Source organism: Castor canadensis, chromosome 4 (assembly GCF_047511655.1).
Source record: "Castor canadensis chromosome 4, mCasCan1.hap1v2, whole genome shotgun sequence".
NCBI lineage: Eukaryota > Metazoa > Chordata > Mammalia > Rodentia > Castoridae > Castor > Castor canadensis.
In genome coordinates this window covers 21,585,214-21,606,150 of record NC_133389.1, presented here as the reverse complement: position 1 = coordinate 21,606,150, position 20,937 = coordinate 21,585,214, and the positions used below count along the sequence as shown (strand labels likewise).

Here is a 20,937-nt window from a genome sequence, read left to right as displayed (position 1 = left end):
AGGCTGGCCCTGGCAAAACACGAAACCCTATCTGAAAAATGAACTAAAGCATGAGGGAATGAGGCGATATGGCTTTAAAAAAAAAAAAAGCTGTTCTTTTCATAAACCCACATAAAAGCAATATAGGTTATATATAACCTGTATTGATTTCCTTTGGGAAGACCAAGGCAGAGCTATTTAACCAACAATATTTGGGCGTACAATATTGAAGTTTTGATATTTTGTAATAGTTAGTACTGTGTTTGTAAGATGACTGGTTCATCCCATTAGTGATTAACACATAAGTTGAAGAATACTAGGACAGTTGCTATGAATGAATATCAAAGCATTAGTATAAGAGTATTTCTGGAGTTGATATGCTACCAAAAATCAGTTTTAAAGCAGACAGTTTGGGATAAATTGTTCATTATTATAATTATCTTCTTGTTATAATGGAAATTTAAAATTAAATCAATGTTTATTAAGCTATCTGGTCACTGAATTTTAAAGTAGAAATTTGATAACATGTACAAAAGAGTTAAAATTATCTGCATTATAAGGTTCAAATTTCAGTCTACTAAAGTGCACAAAGTGACCAAAAAGGGAGAAGTGACTGCTCAGCTGTTTGAACTGCCCATAAAGTCTAAGTCAAATTTACTCAGAGGTATCAGTTGGCATGTTAGTCAAAGGGCAGAATCTGCCCACACATAAAAGACGATGCCGTTTGAACAATGAAAAGGCAGAGCACCTCACTAGAGAGTGACTGGACCCTCAGGACAGACAACCCTGTTATCACCACCTTTCTTCATTTACACAAATGAACATGGATGATGCTGTAATATTAATTCTGCCAGTATGTGGACATATGAAAAGATGTCACATTTGAAATGCTTGTCATGGGTATTACACCAGGCATTACATAATACTGATAATTATTTATTAAATGTCCTCATCATAAGTAGTACACTGAAAGCTTAATATACATTATCTAATTTAATCCTCAGCACAGAGCTACAGGTAGACTATCCCCACTTGAAGACTGGAGAAGAGAGACCTGGCACGGTTGTCTGGGTACAAGTGTACAAATATCTGTCTCATGAAACTCCCTGGATTTGTAAAGCACAAATTATAGTATGCTGACTCAAAATTATTCAGCAATATGCCTTAAACAAAATGGTTAATAATGAAAAGTAAAGGTAAAAGCCAGTCATGAAGATTCTAAATAGATATTGTTTGCCAAAACTCAATTCAAAGTACTATCTGTATTGTAAAATTATTAATTTTTGTTTCTTATTTCTTATTGTGTGTTTGATCTGGTTCGATTCAGCCAAAGTTGTACTGAACAGCATAAATACATTTGTATATGAGAAGATATTAAACAAGTCTGAATGAACTAAACAACAGAGGGAAGTTTTGTCATCTCCACTGCTGTCAAGGGGAATGGATTTATTTCTGCAAGTGCAGACTGTAATGTGAGGAGGAGGAAAGATTTCCTCAACCCATCCATATAATACATTAGAATGTCAAGCTCGACAGCTGGTGTAGGGCTCAACAAGGTTCCCAGAAAGCTCAGAGATCCTGCTATACCCTGAAGACTAGCATGAGGCTCACAATGCCAAGGACAGGTGGAAATATAGAACTGTGACTTGCCAGAATGTCCTCATTTTGACAGCCTGATGACCACCCTGCCTCTAAAGGCAAAATAGAGACCTCTCCCCATTCCAAACTGATGTGAGCACTTGCAGTAAAATCTTACTCTTCCCTGCAGAATGCTTCAGCTAGAAGGCCAGTGGGAGGAGCGGTGTCTATCTTACCACGTACACTAAGTCTACATTCAATTTGGGCATTGTATGTACATTATTAAAGCTGCATGTTCAAGTTAGAAGAAACTGATCCTCTGGTTCTGCTTGTTCATCCTACAAGTTAGGAAAATGAGGCCCAAAGAGGTGAAGTGACCTACCCATGGTCATATGCACACAATGTGTAAGGCTGCTATCACATTCCAAAATTGCACCAATATGCACAAAGGACCAAACAAAATGGAGGGAAAACTTGAAAAGGGGTAGTAAAAATTTGAGATAAAAAAACAAATGAATCCAACAGGCGACCAAAGGCCCTACTGGTAGAACAATTATGGATACAAAGTGAAATCAACCTAGTCCATATAGGTAGGATAGGACCTCACAAAAGTATCTTCAGGATGATTTATCAGTCTAGTCACAACATTACAAAGAAACTGGGGGTTATTCAAAGTTGTTCTATTTACAAAGAAAAATAACTTGATATATCACTGGATCAATAAATGGCAAAGGTGAGGCCAAACACTTAATACAGAATTTTTCTTTGGATTAGCACAAATGGAACAGGTATAAATTCAGTAACAGTATTCAGTAAGAGAGAGAAAAAAAATCCAAAGACAAGCTGATCCTCATTAAACTTGGTATGCAGATATATCTGTGCAGGTGTGTGTGTATGTGTGTCCATGTGTCTGTGCTCCCATGTGTGAGAAACTAACCTTGAGTTTGTCAATTTACATATATGGGTATCTGCTTGTAAGGGAAAAAGATTAGATATACTTACCCTGGACGGGCTTGGATGCCCTCCATTCCCCCAGGACCCTGAGCTACTTCTGTCTTCTACATCTAGGGATAAGAAAAAAGTTCTTTAGGCTTTCTTGCAATAATTCTTTCTTTTTGTATATGCACTTTTAAATTAATGTTTCAAATTAATCTCCTGTTGCCTTTAATTAAGAAGCAGGCACAGGGCTACCGTGATGATAGTGGCTTCTGACCCATCTACTTAAATTAACTCATTTAAATTCACAGCAGAAATGAACTGGACCCTCAGGAACCAGAGGTATGCACATAAAAATTACTTCCATCCTTCACAGCGTCTGATAGGCTAAAATTTTATGGACATGAACTGCACTTAAAGTTTTATTAAATCTTTTGGATGGTATAAAGTTCAAAACACACTCACCACAACCTTAATCCAAAGATAAGTTAAATTAAGGTAAATATCCACACCAACACTTTCAGCAGCTTTGTCGTAATGCTCTCCAACCCATACTTCTCACACCAGACAACAGATATTAACACAAAATATGAAACGAAAAAAGCACTCAGTAGCCTACATCTAACACCATATTGCAGGGATAGTAGGAATTTTTTCTTTTTCTTTTAATTTTTTAGGTTAGGATAACAGTTTCTCTTTTAAATTTTCTTTTTAAACTAGACATAACACTTGGCCTACATCCTTAATCTGGACTTTGAGATATGGAAATAAATTTGCTATTAAATTACAAAGCAATGTTTTATTTTGATAAACTATGGTGAAGAGAGCTCCCAGAAAGGTGGCATTCTCTCCCAGCCCATATTTACTGCTGACTAGAAATGTTAAGAAATGTTTTGTAACTACCTAAAACATCAAGTGCCTAAAACTTTAGTGTTTTAAAGATTAGTTCCTCTATATTTAGGAATGGCTTTGAGGTTTCTGGTGAAATGCCCACTGTAAGTATGAAAGTTTCCGTGTTATATTATTTTGATCAGGGTTGATAACAGACGGCCATCACAAACATACCCTGACAGAATTGGAGGAGGGTGTGAAACTCTGTTCCAGGAGATAGAATCCCACTTACTGTGTTTCCCAGTATTTCAGGGATATTGTTTGTTCTCTTAATGGTCTTCTGTCATTCCTTTTATTGCTATTTTATTATCAGCAGAAGTAATCATAGTATAATTAACTGATTTATTTTGGGGTACAGTAGAGTACATGGTGTTACAGAATATCTTAAGAGATGGAATAACAGCAGCATCTAACTTATAACCACTAAACTTGGATTCTCTCTCTCTCTCTCTCTCTGTCCCTGTCTGTCTCTCTCCAGTTCCTTTTCATTGGTGCTTTGGAAGAGAATGCAACTGCACACAGATGTCCCCCGTGGACACTTGTAATCAGTGCACTGTGAGCTTTAAGGCATGTGAAGGAAGCTCTGGGGACTACATCAAGCCTGGAAAGAAAGTGTAAAACTTCTCCAAAATCTGCTGTTTAACAACCCAACATGCTGGCCTATCCTGTACATGTTGAACTGAAGTACACAAACAAGTTACTTACAACCCTTTGGGATTCTCACACTGATAAGTTTTGTAGCCTACTTATTTCTCTTAATTCTTAAATAAAAAACAAAATTTTTCAGCAAATAAAAAAGTGTATAAATAATAAGATCTCACAACTACTGTAAGTTTTCAAAGATTTGGTACAACTTGATTCTTTTTCACCTGTAACAGCCAGTTTAGATTAATTTGAGAGTTTTTTCAAGTCTTAAATTTGGTCAAAAGTTATTAGTAAAACAACAGATTTGACTCCATCCCTTCTCTTTATGATAAGACTTCATATTGTTTGACTCATTTTATCTTTTCAATTTCAAAAGAGGTTTCTAAACATATTAGGTAGACAGAGACCTACAGAAAAGGCAACTTATGGCCATGCCAGTAGATCTTCTCCCACAGGACACTGACAAGGTCTAGAGACATTTTTGGTTGTCACCCGTTGTGGGGGGGGGTGTTGTTTGGTTGTCACAAGTGAGTATAGGTCAGGGATGCTGCCATAAATACTACAAAGGCAAAGAATAGCTGCCTATAACCAAAAATCTGTTTGCCTCAAATATCCACTATGCTGAGACACAGATGCCCTATGCTACAGGATAAAGAATGGAGTTTGAGAAAAAGATGTACTTGAATTTGATTTATAATTTAGTAAGAACTCTTCCTAAATACATGAGGTGCCTTATGCATTTGAACCCAGACTTGAGCTGGAATGTTTCAAGAGACAGTTTTCTATATATCTACTGTCCACCAAATAAAGGGAAAATGATGGTCAACCAAGCAGCCTGCTAATTAGCAGGCTGATAAAACGCATCAAAACTTGAGTATTCCCAACTGGGCAATTTCAAAAGCGAGCAATCCACTAATTAAAAATGTTGGAAGTCAAGCTTTTTCAAAACAGGTTAAATACTGGCTGGGTTCCTTCACAAATAGATTCTCAACCAATCAGATCTGACTGCTCTTTTCCCATCCTTTCCCATTTCCATCTTTCTCATTTCCTGACCTCATGCTGCTGTGCCTTCCTTTGTGCTTCTTCCCTGTTATTGCTCTCTTTGAACAGGCTCTTCCCTCCCTTGGCTTCCTGCTAGATCTAGGGGATGATGACAAATCACTAGTTCTTACCAAACCCAATAAATTAAACCGTTTTATGAATTCTAATTATATTTTATCTTGGGAAAAATCTATGTAACTGGTGTTCATTTATCCATAGCAAGAAGAAGCAAAGTTACGTGTTGGATAAGGCAATTCATAACAGAGGTGAAAACATTACTTCTCAGCCATTTCTTTCCATCTCCTCTTCCCCAAGCTTCAGACTGCCAGTCAGTAAGCATCTCCTCAATAACCAGTCCAGTGCATCTCATCTCAAAAGTGCATCCACCTAACCTGACTCACGTGGCATACTCATTTCAAAATCAGCAGCTTAAGGCCCATCCCAGACCTACTCAGTCTGGAACTCCAGAAGTGTGGCCAAGAGAAATGTTTTTAAGAAGGTCCCAGGTAATTTTCATTCACCCAGAAGTTGAGAACCACATGACTGTGCTATAGAAACACATGTCCATGCCACTAACAGTCTCACACCATATCTGAAAAGTCCTGTCTGGTCCAACCATTTCAGTAGCATTCAGTATACATGCCCATCTCATCTGCTTCCCATCATTCCTGTATAGACTCACTCTTTATGTCAACCCCATATATGACCTGCCCTTGGCCAATCCTTACTCCCTGCTGGACACTGCACACTTTTTGACACCACCATGCTTTTATTCTTGCTAGTCCTTCTGCATAAAACGTACACCTCCCCAAAGATAACAGCTCACACTGAACGAGCCTATGTGTGTGTCAGATGCTGTGCTAGACATGTAACTACCCTAATCCCATCTTGATTTTATATATGAGAAAACTGAAGCTTAGCTGGAACAGAAACTTGTCCAATGTGTCAGCAAATGGCAGGCCTGGAATAAAAACACAAGTGCTGGGAAATGCTGGATCCAGAGAGTGCTTTTCCCCACTACCACAAGTACCTCCCTAGTAAGAACTTCCTATCTCTCTACAGCCAGCTACAAGGTTCCCTCCTGTAGCAACAGATCGAGTGGATGTGTTTACTTGAGAGTTTCAACCCACCAGTGTTTCCACAAAAGATTACACTATCATATATCACATTAAGTACATAAAATAAATATTTAAGGGAATCAAGAGGTTATAAAATGAAAACCTAAAACTATAGAGCCAGAAGTTAAGGTGAGACTGAATATCTGCTAAAGATGCATCAAAATTTTAGGAGTTGTCGGCAAGGCAAAAAGTAAAAACAAGATTGACAATGACTATCAGATAACTATACAAGAATTGCTCAGGAGAAATAGCACCTAACTCTGATATTAAACTTGAAAAATGTCCACACAGCCCCAATGCTAAGAACAGAACATGATGGAGCTACTGACAGTATCAATAAAAGCCACAAGTAACCATGTGGGTATACATACAGCTATATACCCAATATTTATAGCATACTAGGCTGTGATGCATGTTCTTTATATGAAAGAAACAGGCTTAATTCATAAGTACTTTTCAATCTCCTATGTGCTACAAACCAGTAGTGTTGGGTGAGAAGTGCTTACAGCTAGGTGATGACCCAAAAGAACAGGGAATAATTAAGGCAAAATAGGAACAACTAAAAAACTGCCTGGGATGAAGCTGTCTGAATATTCAGTTCTCCCTTGCCTGGTGACTCCTCCAAAGATGAGAGTAAGAAGTACTGGCAATATTCCGGGGCGTAAGGAACAAAAGGGAAAAAGCAAGCGGGTGATATAAACAATGCTTCCAAAAAACTGAAATGGGCTCAATTGTTCAAGAGTTTTCTTACTTCTTTTTTTAAATCCCAACTAGGACAGGCTTGGTAACTTTTATGGGACTGACTGGTACTCAGAGATTGCAGTATGGCAATCCACTAATTCTCATTTTACTCAATTAGTTCTTCACGAGCCCCCTCTAAAAATCTTGTACATTCAATGCCAAAACAGAAAAGTGAATTTGGGCAGGAGAAGGCCAAAAATTTCACGGAGAGGAAGGGTGTACAGATATAATTCTTAATTTTGATAACTTTCCATGCACATACATTACTTTGGGCCTAAACGCTCCAATCTCCATTTTGCTTATGTGGACAGTGACGTTGAAACTACTGGACAGAATGGAAAACCCTAAGAAAAGTGAACACTGGGAACTGCGGTGGAGCCCCCAGAATTGAGCAACAACTCCAAGGTCTGAGCAAGTTATCGGCCTCTCTGAACTCCTTTTTGTGAACTGTAAAATAAGCGAGTTTGATTTCCATTTTTGGAAATAGGGCAGGCTAGTATATTTGGACAACTCTCCCACAGAAAACTAAAAATGATGGATAGCATTTTTTTTTTTTACATCTTCTTTAAAATACTAATGAGCTGACAAGATAGGAAAGAACCATCAAGCCAAAATCAAAGTGAAAGCTGGAACCTAGGGAGGAAGAAAAATGTTTTTGCCCTAAGGACATCTACAAACCCAGAAAATTTAAGGACTGCCTGAGAACAGTGGTGAAAACCCAAGACCCACCCAAAGCTGGTATCTACAAGATAAAAGCACAATAGTATTTGCAAGCGTAAGGAGTTGTTGTTACAGTAAATGAGTTAATTTACACTTGTCAAACACTTAGGGAAGTGGCTGGCCCAGAATAAATACTCAGTAACCAATCACTACTTTAGTGCATATAATTTGTTAATACCTTACAATATCTAAGCTATTCAAACCACCTGAAATGTTGAAAAGTGTGATTTATTGAAGGAAATTTAAGTCTCACCTTTTTCAGATTCTTGGTTCTGCTATACTTTATTAGATCTTAGAAGCACAAAATAATGAGGTTACACAAGTCCCACCCTCTCCCTGAACTGTTTAATATACTCAGTGAAACCTCAGTAAGGAATAGATTTTAGGGACTTAGTTTCTCTTTAGAACATTCTCTTTATATCTTAGCACTACTACATCTTTCTATGCGTGCTATGTCAAAACTGATATATACACTGGAGAGGTGTGTTGGTGCACACCTGTAATCCAAGCACTTGGGAAACTTAGGCAAAAAGACTGAATGTTTGAGGCAAGCCTAGTCTACACAGCAAGTTCCCAGCCAGGGTGAGATAGGGACTGAGTTTCTGCCTCAAAAAAACAAAACAAAACAAAAAAGTTATCTGTGCTAACCACAGGCCCAAATAAAAATATAGACTGACTATTATATAGAAAATTGTGTTAGAGTTACCTATGTAGGTTAAAGGCAGAGCAAGAGGTATGAATCAGTCCTTTCCATACTGTGAGCCTAGAACACGCTAACTACCCAAGACCCTAGAGCTTTTGGAAGTCACAGAAACAGCCAAAGTGGTGTTTTGCACTGCTCTGCCAGTCTACAGATTCCTGCACTTATGGAAATACACTGACTCCTAATGAAAACTTCTACGTACTTAGGAAGTGTTTGGAGACTGAGGATGGTAAGTTCTTCCAGGAAAGATCATCATTCCGAGACATGTTGGAGTCTAAGGTGTCTCGAATCTTTCTCCCTGCAACAGCAGACACTATTAAATATCCTCCACACCATAATGGAGACTCACAGACTGGGTACATCTGTGGTTCCTACTAATTTCCTAGTCCAGGAAGAACCCTTGGCTGAGCCCTCCACACAAACTGAGATGGCATATGCTCTCCGTCAGTGCCAGATGAATTTAGAGTTCAAAATATTTCATCAGCAAAGCGTGTGTTAAGAATGTGCACATTTTCATTAGCACCCAGTATAATAAGAGCTCTAAGTGGAGCAATTTGAAGTCAAATTTGAGTACTAGTACCGACATGGGAAGAGCTGAGGAGCTCCAAATATTGATAGGCCATGTCCACACGACCATGATCATTTCTGTTTTCTACTAGAAACAAGATATGATGATTCTTCATCACCAGTGATCTGAGCATGGATGAAGAATTCTAGCACTCCCCAAATCAGACTGAGGAAAAGATGAGGGTGATGTATCCCACACACTTTCTCAAATTCTGCAAATATAAAGAACAGAGACCTGCGCTTTCCATGTTCAGATGACTGCCGTCAGTCAGTTTCTGCTTTCTCAGAGCTAGCAGATTTCTACATCAAATAAATCTGACAATGAAAGGGGGTGTGTGTGTGTGTGTGTGTGTGTGTGTGTGTGTGTGTGTAGGTAAACTGTGAGTGCGCCTGGAGAAAGTACAGCAGAAAAAAAAAATGTTCAGAAGGGAATTACTACAATCCTTTAGCCTTTGTCAACATTAATTAACATGTCCTTTAAACACTGTTAAAAACATTAATTTTCCTGAAGTTCAAAATAAACTATTTTTCCAAAACAAATATTAAAAAAAAATCTGAGATACTTAGAATTAATTCCACGTGCAGTGTTATAAAACAGGGAAAGCATTTTCATGTAACATGAAATTCAGATTATATTAAAATAACAAAAGGAAGTGCATAATTATTATGTTATAAATATGTCAGTGATGTTCCTTATTTTGAAACTCAGAAATATTGTTGGAAATTTGAAATAGACAGTTAAATTATGAAATCAAAAGAACTTTGAAGCCTATACTATATATCAATCCCTGTAATTCAAAGTCATCAATGATAACCTAACTTGAATAATATTCTAGTCTGAATAACTAATGTGACATTCAGAGAGATGAAAGCTGTGATGGGTGTGATATGGCAAGCTTTCAATGTTTGGGTCTAGGGCTGAGGTGTAGCTCAATGGTAGAACGCTTGCCTAGCATGCCCAAGGCCCTGGATTCCATCCCCAGCATCACAAGAAAACAAACAGAAGTGTTTAAGAACTAGTCGGGATCTTCCTCCTGAAGAGAACTTGGTCCTTTCAGGATCCCAGCTTTCTGAGCAAGAGCTCAGAAATGAGAAGAACCATGAATAGCAAAAATAAGAGTACAATAATGTGAGTTGTACGTGTCTCCTTTGATGTTTCGAAAAGTGACAAATCTGAAAGCACTTCATAAAAATCAGTCTTTCTAAGATACATCAAGTGAGACTAACAACTGGAACTGCAATACCATCTCTGAAAATTTGACTTGAGGCTGGGAGTGGGGGGGAACCATCTAACTTCCAACAGTGTGCACATAAACTTCAAAGGATCCAAAGTAAAGATGAGGAACTGTGGGGAGATTTCAGCCAGGTGCTTATTCCTATTCTATATATATTTACAAATAAACATTACTAAGTGTGAGAAATAATTTTGTTTCTGATACTTTAGAAAGCAAAATTTGTGTTTTAAAGTAAACAAAACATTAAACTAAGGAATAAATTTGAGAATATGCTTCCTTTTCTAATGGAATAATTAACTCCAATGACTTGCACAGGAATATTTTTCAAATCATACATGTGATTTTAATGCTGTGACATCACTGATATTGTAATTATTTAAGAAACAGAAGTAGATGATACTGAAAATGCATATTTGGTTAATAATTTATTAAATTTATTGCAATGGTGGGAAAGAGCCAAGATGAAACACACAACAGTTTTATCTTTTCTTCTTTTTTCCCTATACCTCTTTACTCCCTGAGGTGTCATTTGTGAGGTTCAGAGAAGGAGCTGATGGCTTAATTGAAATGTTTGTAAGTTTTAATTGCTCTATATAACCACAATGGTGGTCCACTTCTCCCAAATGACATTCTTTCTGCCCTTTTTTTCCTTTTATTTTTCTTTCACACTCTTAACAGAATTCACTTGTTCTGTTTCTTGTCATCTCATCTCCTCTCCTCTCACCCCTTATTTCAGATGTTTAACTAACATTGAAAATCACCAGTCTTGGATATTCTAAAATCCCATTTCCTAAAGCAGTCACTTTTGCTAAAATAATCATTCCCGTAAGATTTTCGTTTTATCCTTTCAGCATCACCGCCTTCCACCTGGCTACCACATCCTACAACCTGGCAATGACAACCGATCAATGCTACATGTTCTCTTCAGGGGTCATGTCTTAGTTTTAGGCCAATTTTCTCTGTATTTAGGCTCAAATGTGCAAAGCACACTATATTACTCTGCAAAACATCAATGAGAAGGCTTAATTAAGTAACACTGACAGATAAATCCATTTCTTTCGCAGTAATCAAATCAAAGCAGGTTGACATAACACAGGAACTTAATACAGTTATTCCCTTGTAATTGGAAAAAGGCCCTTTACTTCTCATTAAAGCAATCTTCTGGGTATTGGCATAATAAGAAGGCTCAGAGCCTTAATACTGCCCTATAAAAGTCTCAAGACACACAACCCTTAAGCAAACAAGCCAGATTATCTAATTCCTTGATCACAGCAGAACATGCAGTTCCTACTGTTTCAAACTACTAATTCTTTATCTCTGTTACAATTAAAAAGAGGTAAATCATTATCAAACACACAGAACAGAAATTTGCAAAAACGCATAAACTGTACAGAGTCTGATAAATCTACCTCCACTTGTATTTGAAGGAAGCAGTCCATTACAAATGAATTTGAAATACTTCACAGATGTGAAATTATAATGAATTGGATCAAGGGAAATCTCTTTATTTTACTCCATGGGCTCAATAGGATGTATTTTGACTCAGTTTACAATCTGATACTTAGCCATACTACAATTTTGTTCATCAGAATGCAAGAGAATGGAAGTTTAAGTAAAACATTTAATGTTTGTGGTATATTCTGAACAGTCATTTCATCAATCATATACTGCTCTGGGAAAACCAAAACCCAGAAAAATAGTAAGACAATCTTCTATCTTGTTGAAATCTCCAAACTAAACATTTTTTTAAAACCCCTTGCTTAAATTTTCAGGAGTTCTGTTACTTATCTTCTGCCATTTGACCAACCTCAAGATGATTCTAGCAACTCTTTAGGAAAGGGTAATTTATAATCCAGGCACTATTTAGTGACTTCCAAATGTTGGCTGACCATCAGAACACCCTAATGAAGCACATTAAAAAAACACAGATAACTTCACCCATGTGCGAACTAATCAAGATTGAGTTCAAGAAAAGATTATTTTTAAATCCTTCCTATGTTCTCTGTTTTTATTTTAAAAGTTTTTAACTCCAATGCAGTATAGGTTTTATATATATATATACACACACACACACACACACGTTGTTTCTGATCTGTTAAGTAGCTTGCAATAACTGTATTTACCCCTTAGTACTGCTGTGTACACTTTCTAAGAATGAAAACAGTACAGTTATCAAAATTAGGAAATTTACAGCTGATTCTTCTATGGATCCATAATGCATACACCAATCTGACATACTTGACATACTTCTCCCACCCTTTGGTAGAAGACCTGGTCTAAGATCAGGTGCTCCATTTAATTGTCACATTTCTCTCATCTATCTTAATCAGAAAATGTTCCTCAGTTCTTTCTGTGATACTGGAATTTTTGAAGAATACAGGCAAGTTCTTTCATAGAATGCTCCTCAATTTGGGATGATCTTATCCTCATGATTATATTCCAACAGATATAAAACTACGTAAGGGGCCTGTGTCTTCCTCAGATAACACATCCAGAATCCCATGGTGGGAGGTTGGTCTGTCTGTCGTTTGTTATGCTAATACTGGTCACCTGGTCAAGGTGCTGTGCAAATCCTCCACTGTGTAATTAATTTTTCCTGTTCAACTCATCAGCAAACTATGGAGAGATTCTTTGAGATCATTAAAACTAATTTTTAATTATGTACTAACTGAAAACAATTAAAACACAAAGATGTACGTGGTAAAAATTGAAAATGTCCTCAACTCTGTCTCTATCCTTATTCTGGACCACCCATTAGCTTTATAGCTAGTCTTAAAGATCTTTCACTCTGTGATAAGAGTTATTTCCACAACCACAGAACTATCGGGCAATCAATACAACACTTGATTGATATTTCTGTTCTACTTTAATTGATAAGTATTTCTCAGTCATTTATGATCTAGAAGCACTTCAGTAGATGCAAACATTATTGGTAGACTTCTGAGTTAAGTGAGTGTGGAAAGAACAGGGGAAAGACTATGTTAAACATACTATTCTATTAATTTTGAAGGAATTCAGCCAAGATGAAGACAAGATAGAGCAACCCACTTGTGAATTAATGCAATGCATAGAACAAAGATGAATCATCCACTCTGGAGTCAGACTATCTTAACAGGTTGTGTGCTGTCTCCCCCACCAAACGTACACACACACACACACACACACACACACACACACACACACACATTCTATACACCAATATGTAAAAAGGAAACCTTCCAGAAAAGCAGCACTTCCCACTACATCCCAATGAATAGACAAGCACACACAGGACAGAGAAAATGTAGTGTGACTCTCACAGACTAACAAAAACAAAAATGAGAAACATCAAAATTTTAGGGATAGAAGTAAACTGACATTTAATATATTCCCACCTTTAGTGAGCAGGTATGTATTAGCCACTTAACAGAGTGAGGAGCAATGCTTGACCATAGAAAAGACCAAGAGGAACTTTGCCATTGGTAGACAGTATGGAGTGAGTTAATTTGTAATCAATACAAGGTGGAAATGGTCTCTTTAACCTTTAAATAAATTGCAGAGTTGATGGATTTCAACCCTGACTTATAAAGGCTTAAAAATCTCTTCTCACAATTCCATGTCAGCCAAATGTCTGGCAGACATTGGCAGAGGTTTTCCTTACTTGGGCTTGGGCGGGGGCTGTGTGTGTGTGTGTGTGTGTGTGTGTGTGTGTGTGTGTGTGTGTAAAATCAGCATGCACACACTTGAATTTCCTAATAGTTTCTTTATATTAATGATCACATCTAAAATAGATCCATATGTTTTAATTGATACCTTCTTTTTAATCAGCTCAGTCTGAGAAATCTGTCCGATGACTTAAAGATTTCACATTGTATCTCACAGTAATGTCACCACACTTTTTTATTATGCTTCCTTCTTTGAAATTTTTTTCTAGATTCATTTCAATTAAAACTATACATCTGGAATCATTCAAAGTCTGAAAAGGAGCTCAAGAGAAGTTATAGGCTTAAACACAAGCTGACTAAAATCATTTTTAAAGGAGTAAAAAAAAGCAAAAAGAAATCAGAAGATATCCTTAGGTCACTGGCCTTAAGTCTTGTTTTCATCCTTTCCCACTGCTGTGATTACCTCTTCTAACAGGTAACAGAAGCCAGGCTACAGTTCACTGGAATGCTTGCTTAACAAAGACAGCTGTGCAGTATTTTAATGGTGACATGCATTTTTAAATCGTATCAGGCAGTGTGAACGACACTGCTTATCCTTCATCTGGGCCCAATACTACCATGGTATGAGTACAGCATCACTTTGCAAGAGGGCCCAGGACTGGGATGACAAAAGTAGCTCATGGCTTCCCTCAAATGCCTGTACTTTCACTTTCAAGGCCTTTAAAACAAGAGCCTAAGACTGTGTCTGCAGTAGTCCACCTTTGGGGCAGGAACTAAAACAGACAGGAAGCACCACCTGAGGCTCTCTTGGGTTTAATCATATCAACCTCATGGGATTAGGGCATTTCGTCCCAGTGGGTCTGCCACTCACACTTCTGCCTTTGTCTGGTCAGCAATGGCACACGGGTCAGAGACAGCTGAGCTGTGAGTCCTACAAAGTCAGCCTGTGCATGGTAAAAAGCCATAACTCTTCCTCAGGAATGACAGAAATGTCGTTGGTTTGAAAAGCGATGGACACAGGGACCGGGGAATGACAATAACCAGGCATCTTGAGAGAAAACAAGGAGCAGGGAAGGGGGCCAGGGAAACCTGCGCTGTCAGGAGAGAATGACGATTCATCTGATGAGATTAGCGAAAGTTTGATTAGAAAAGATGCCTTTCTAACAGAGCAAAGACTGCAATGTGGCTTTAAGATCCTGTGGTGGGGAAAAACCAGTGCTTGCCAAATGTGGTCTGTAACAGCACCGGCTAGCCGTGAGTGATACAGTGGGAAAACAGCCACTAAGCCAGATTTTATTTGATTTGTACTGATGATTTTTATTAGAATACATGGATCATTGCTTCAACCTTTCCATGTAAAACCAAATCAAATTCAAAAACTCACACATCAGTCACCTAACCTTATGTCATTCCTTCTGCTTTACTCAAGTGGAGCCACATTTCAGCTGATCTGTCCTCGATAAATCGTTCAGCTACTCAAAACTGTTGGGCCAAATTTGGGGAGGCAAGAGGTACACAAAAGAAACTGAGAAATCTGCAATTTCAAATAAGAAAGCTAAAGAAAAGAACTACCACAAGCTCCATAAATACAGAGGAAAAAAGAAGACAATATACAGTCAAAGCCCAAGATAAAATGAATTGTCCGCATTGTATCAAAAGTGCTGTATTTTGTTTTAAAAGGTTCTGTTTTGCTCAGCCTTCTGTCAGTCTCCTTTAATTCCAGGCACTGTACAGGACTCTGTAAAACACTTCTCTAAAACCAGAGAAAGTCCACAATTACAGGACAAAAGGAGATCTAACCTGCAATAATAAGTTTTGTAGGTAAAAAATGTTATAACAGTTAAGGTGAAAGGTATAAATAGTACATATTATATCTGTAGAAAAATCTCTGTATTATTTATAAGAATTGCTTCATTAAAAGGGATTGAGTTTAATTATGTGACATATGACCATGGGTCTCCAAAACAAAAGTGCCTGTATCTTCCTTCCTGCCATTCCTTTACGCATTAGCATTTTTTCTTTCTTCCTCAGAAATACTGCAGGTTTCCATGTAAACCTCTAACCATAAAGTACTAGTTGGATATCCATTTCTAGTTGCCAAATCAGTTCCATCTCAAGATGTCCTTCAGTGTCCCAAAAAATTCCTGAAATGCACATTACTCACTGTTCTGCTCACAGAAGGTGAAAAACAACCTTCCCAGTTACTAGCCATCAGCAGGTTTCAAACGTAATGTCCCTGGAGACTGAGAATATGGACATGCTAGTACCTCTTCAAAAGCCCAACACCTGACAACTACTTGTTTCCAAACTCTCAGGCCTCTGTTGTAACCCTGTATAGTAGAGACTCAGCTATGTTTTCACCAGTCTCAAAGGACTGGTCAGACTTCTTGACTACCAGGAAGTCTACCTTTCCATCCTTCTTTGCAGTCAGGTAGAACCATGTGACTACGATTTGATCAACTGCATAAGTTTAGGCCTCCACTGAAAGGTCCCCTGGATTCTTCTATGAACTCTCCCTTCTTTGATCAGCCTCACACTACGATCCAGTCAATCCACAGGCCTTAAGGGTGGGCAGAGTTAAGGCATGGAAGAACGCAGACCTGAAGAACTACAGGTAGCAGAATCCAACCCCACTGTTCTGTGACACTGGAGGGAAATAGCCTTTTGCAGGGTTAAGCAACTGAAGTTTGGGGGTTTATTTGTTTCAGAAATTCATATACCCTGACTAATGCATCCTCCAAAACAGACTTCCCTGAATTCTAGTGCGATGATTCTATCTTGCAAGTAAAGCAAACATACGCAGTTAGAGCTGGCACCAGTCAGAATTGTGAAGCAGAGGAAACTGGTCTTTGAACTATCCTTCTTTCCTTTTCAGACTTGTTTTCCCCTCTTAACACTTCCTCCCTCTGAGCACCAAATGTTCTCAGGCTGCTCAGTCTGTCTCAAGAAAATAAACTCAATGCATTCATTACCCATCTTTAAACCATTACCTTTTGAACACCACTCATGATGGTGTGCTGAGCTGCCTGCTACTTGGACAATTTGGGAGGAATTATTTGATATCTCAGATTGTATGTATTCTCACTCATTATATGGGAATTATTATTTCTGTTCTCCAGTACTGTTATGAAAATCACAGGTAACTTAGGAAAAATGTCACCATGGAACCGGGAACTCAATAAAAATAGGATAGCTCCTATTTTTATTACGAGTACATTTATTATCATAGCATATTTGTCACCAATGAGGAAAAAAGATTAATATAAAATAGGCCCTTTCTCTCTCAAATACATAATGTAGATTGGGAGAAAAAGCATACAGAACAAAAGGTAGTATTTGATTAGTTAAGAAAAACAAAAACAGTTACAGAATTTTAGGGAAAAGAGAATCATATAGTTATACAGGCTGCAACTCAATCTGTTACAGTCTTTTGGGGGGGTTCGGGGGGGGCTTCTGGGGAGGGGGTTCCTGGAGACTGAACCCAGGACCTTACACATCTACAAAGCCGCACTTCCCACCCCTAGAACTGACTCTTGTAAGGTATTGCATCAGAATGCAGTGATGGTGAATTTCAAAGGGGCCTTATGGAAAGACTGGTATGGAACTTAGGGAATCAACTGCTCCATCTGAGCATCCCCCACAGAAGAATAGGTAAGAGAGTGTCTGTTCTCAGTCTCTCTACTGACTGTACCACCAGAAAAGAAATGTCACTAAAACCAAACAAGCCCTAACAAAAAAGTGGTAGCGGGTAGGGGATAAGAACTGTTTATACATAAAATACACACAGTAAACACAAAATGCCTACATCTGGGATACATCAACATAGAAAGGAGAAAGAAAGCCATGGAACCTGGTGAGCTGCACTGACATTATGTGTATCTTCCTAAGTACGTGGACAATGTGGCGATACGCTGCTAACTCGAAACAGGCGCTATTGGGAGCATTTATATGACAGAAGTTGGCAAACATCACTCATCATGACTTTTTTGTCCTCAAAGAGAAAGTCATTAAACATGTGCTACTATCCCAATGAACATAATCACTCACTGTGAGGCATTTTTACTAAATTGCTCCCTTTGACTCTCACAGTCATGCCCAGGTAGGGTATATTGTCATCAATGGCAAGGAATCTTGTGCCTGTGATCCCTGTACTAAAAATCAGGTTCCTTACAAAAGTAAAGGACACTTGCAAATACAGAGAAGCACAAGGGAGCACCCCTCAAGTTGGGAATGGCAAGGAAAGCAATGGCCATGGAACGTGGACAACATAAACATATGTTGTTTACGGTGGTAAACAACAACAAAATGTTATGCCCAGACACAGGCAGAGGAAGACACAGCCCTACACACAGTATTAAGAAGCTGGACAGACAACATAGCATAAAGTGACAGATTCGTATTTTCACTCTGGACATGGTGGCAGTGAGAAGGGGCAGGTTATTAAGGTGACAGCTTGGAGACAGACTAATTAGGAGGCAAGAAGCCACTGTTTTAGTGAAGATAACGCACAGTGCAGGATAAAACTAGGGAAACAGAACAGACAGGATTAACAGCTAACTTAATTTGGGAAAATAAGGAAAATCGAGCAAGTGGAAAAGAGACACATAGATTAGGGTAATTTCAGTTAGAGTTTAAATTTAAGTTTCCTAGAGGGCATGTACTGCTCCAGTTAGGTCCAAAGGCCAGAAGCAAGGCAGCTTTCAGGGCTGACAGATCCACTGGATCCACTCTATTAACAGCAACAAAAGTTCTTTCCATTTCTCCACTCTGCTTCCTACATATCAACTTCATCCTAAAGCTGGTTTCTCTCATGGACATAGGATTTCTAGATTTACTTGCTTCTTCAGTCACTTTTTATGGCAGGGTTTATCTGCAAAAGAGCAAAAGGCCTTCTGAGGTTTGTCCTGAGTGGGACCATCACAGAACCAATCCTCAAAGCCATGGGCTACCATGCATGGATTTGCCTAGGCCTGGACAACCTCAATTAGTCACTGTGGTAAGGAAGAAAGGATTACTATGATGGGCTTAGCCCAATCACAGCTGTCCCTTGGGGATGCAGTAACCCACACAAACTAAATGGACAGTACACACTGAGAAGAGGTAGAGTATGTGTTAGCAAGAAAATGACAAGTAGACACAGAGCCTCAAGCTGTATTTATTAATGCAGCTATTAATAAAGTGTGTGCAGTGTATCGGCAAACAGGTCTTTGCGGATGGGCCTGCAAACCCCACCCTACCAGTCTCTACTTCAAACACTTGAGAGCCTTCCATTGCTGTCAGAACAAGAGTGGTGTGCTTACCTGTAGACATCAAGACCATCTTGGTAATCAAGGCATACCCTCATCTTTTTCCTAGTCTTCCAGAAGCCCTGGCCAATGCTCAAGCCCATCACTGGTAACTACTGATGCAGAACTTGAACACAACACTTCCCTGCCCATTCCCACCACTCTACTTCTCTACTTGGCCTGTTTTCTCTCCTATATCAACCCTCCGCAAAACTAGCACTTCCTTGAGGCAGTTTTCCTTACCCCTGAGGGGTCACAAGATGACCTCCTTGGTCTGTGTCTTGTCCTTTTTTTGCATTGGCCATCAACACCAAAGTACTCTTATGTTTGCATGATTATCAAGCAACTGCACTCCGCCCAGCTGAAACAACTACATGAGGACAAGGTACCCAGCACGCAGTGCAGGGCAGGGAGGAGGCAGCCCATGTAGTCTGAGTTAATTAGATGGGCTGCATCTTCAGCCACTCCGATGGACTGTGCAGATAAGAAAAATATCAAAAATGCTGGAAGAACTGCAAAGTTTTGTAACATTTCACAGTGACTTTGACGAGAATAACTTAGTTTTTAAAATTTTTGCCCTGTCTGCCACTGCTAACTAAAGAAATCAAGCCATAAGTGGGTCATAAATATTAGCCTGATGCAAAACATCTTTCTCTATAACCTAAATAACTACTCATTTCAAAACAGAAAGTATGGACTAAGATTCAGTAAGAAATATGCAGCTCAGTGCTGTGAACACAGTGAAACCTGCTAGTCATATGACCACATGGAGGAATGTACAAATATCAAGTTCAGTGATTTCAATATTTGAAGAAACAGTGCCATGAAATAGTCAGACTTCAGGTATGCCTTATCCCTTGACAGAAAAAAATCTCTTATATGGTCACTGTAAAGGAAAATATTTGCCTCTATATGCTGACTTCGATATGCACCCTAGGGCTTGCTACATACTATATTATCACTAGCCTCAGGACAGAGAAGAAAACAACCGTTACCTCCCTGTATGACAGCTTTCTGAGATCCGGTGATAGCAAGGCAGAAGTGGGTAGGCATTTTCTGTCAGTTTAACTTGGATGGCAATTACAGCTCAGCAGTTTTTGAAACCCTTTCCACTGCAATTTCCCCATTGACTAGCAAGAGCATCTTTAATATTTAAAGTTGTGCTTCAATTATAATAATCAGAACCACCACAGTAACAACAATAAATACCCTACAGCAGTTTACTGCTTTCGATTTTTCAAAGTACTTTTAGACACAGTATTTCGTCCTCCTCCACAATTTTATACATCAGAGAAATTCACGGCTTGGTCCAAGTCCTCAAGGCAAGTTACTGGGACAGCTGGGAGGAGAACCCATAATTTCTCCTTTCAACCTCTGCCCAAACTGCTTTGCACCCATTTTCCTATACTATGAAAGAGAAGTGACATCTTCAGATGTTAGCATCCCAAATTCGGATGAAGGACATTCTCTATAGAAAAAGCTCTCTCTCTTCTTGCAAATCAATCATTCACAATCCCTACTTCCTAATTAGCAAGGGTTTTCCTTTGGGTTAAATAATCCCCGCAAGAAAATGCTGCTGTTTCAATTAATACTAACTCGGAGAAACACTTTTAATTCATTTTCAAGTCTTTTCCCTATACACGGAAAACATCGAAAACATTTTTAAATTTAAGGAATATATGAGAAATAGCACACATCTCTTCATAAACTACATCTAAAGATTCTCAAGGTGAGAACTTAAAGTATAACTGAATCTACTATTAACTAACCTGCCAAAAATGGACAATTTATGCAAATTCTACTGTTGTATCCAAATTGCAAAACTCTCATCTTTCTCTTAATTGTGCATGAGTC

General features: G+C 38.5%; 1 protein-coding gene across 13 annotated transcripts in view; it reads right to left on the bottom strand.

Annotated features, from left to right (window-relative positions):
- The window catches only part of Tcf4 (transcription factor 4), a 331,562-nt gene that overhangs the window by 215,153 nt on the left and 95,472 nt on the right, over positions 1-20,937 (bottom strand). For 10 of the 13 annotated variants that reach the window (XM_074069759.1, XM_074069764.1, XM_074069758.1 and 7 more), the window contains one exon: positions 2,560-2,621. The exons of the other annotated variants lie outside the window; for them this stretch is intronic. In XM_074069759.1, the coding sequence (XP_073925860.1) occupies positions 2,560-2,621 (62 nt within the window). The remainder of the gene's footprint in view (positions 1-2,559; positions 2,622-20,937) is intronic. 13 annotated transcript variants of the gene reach the window in all.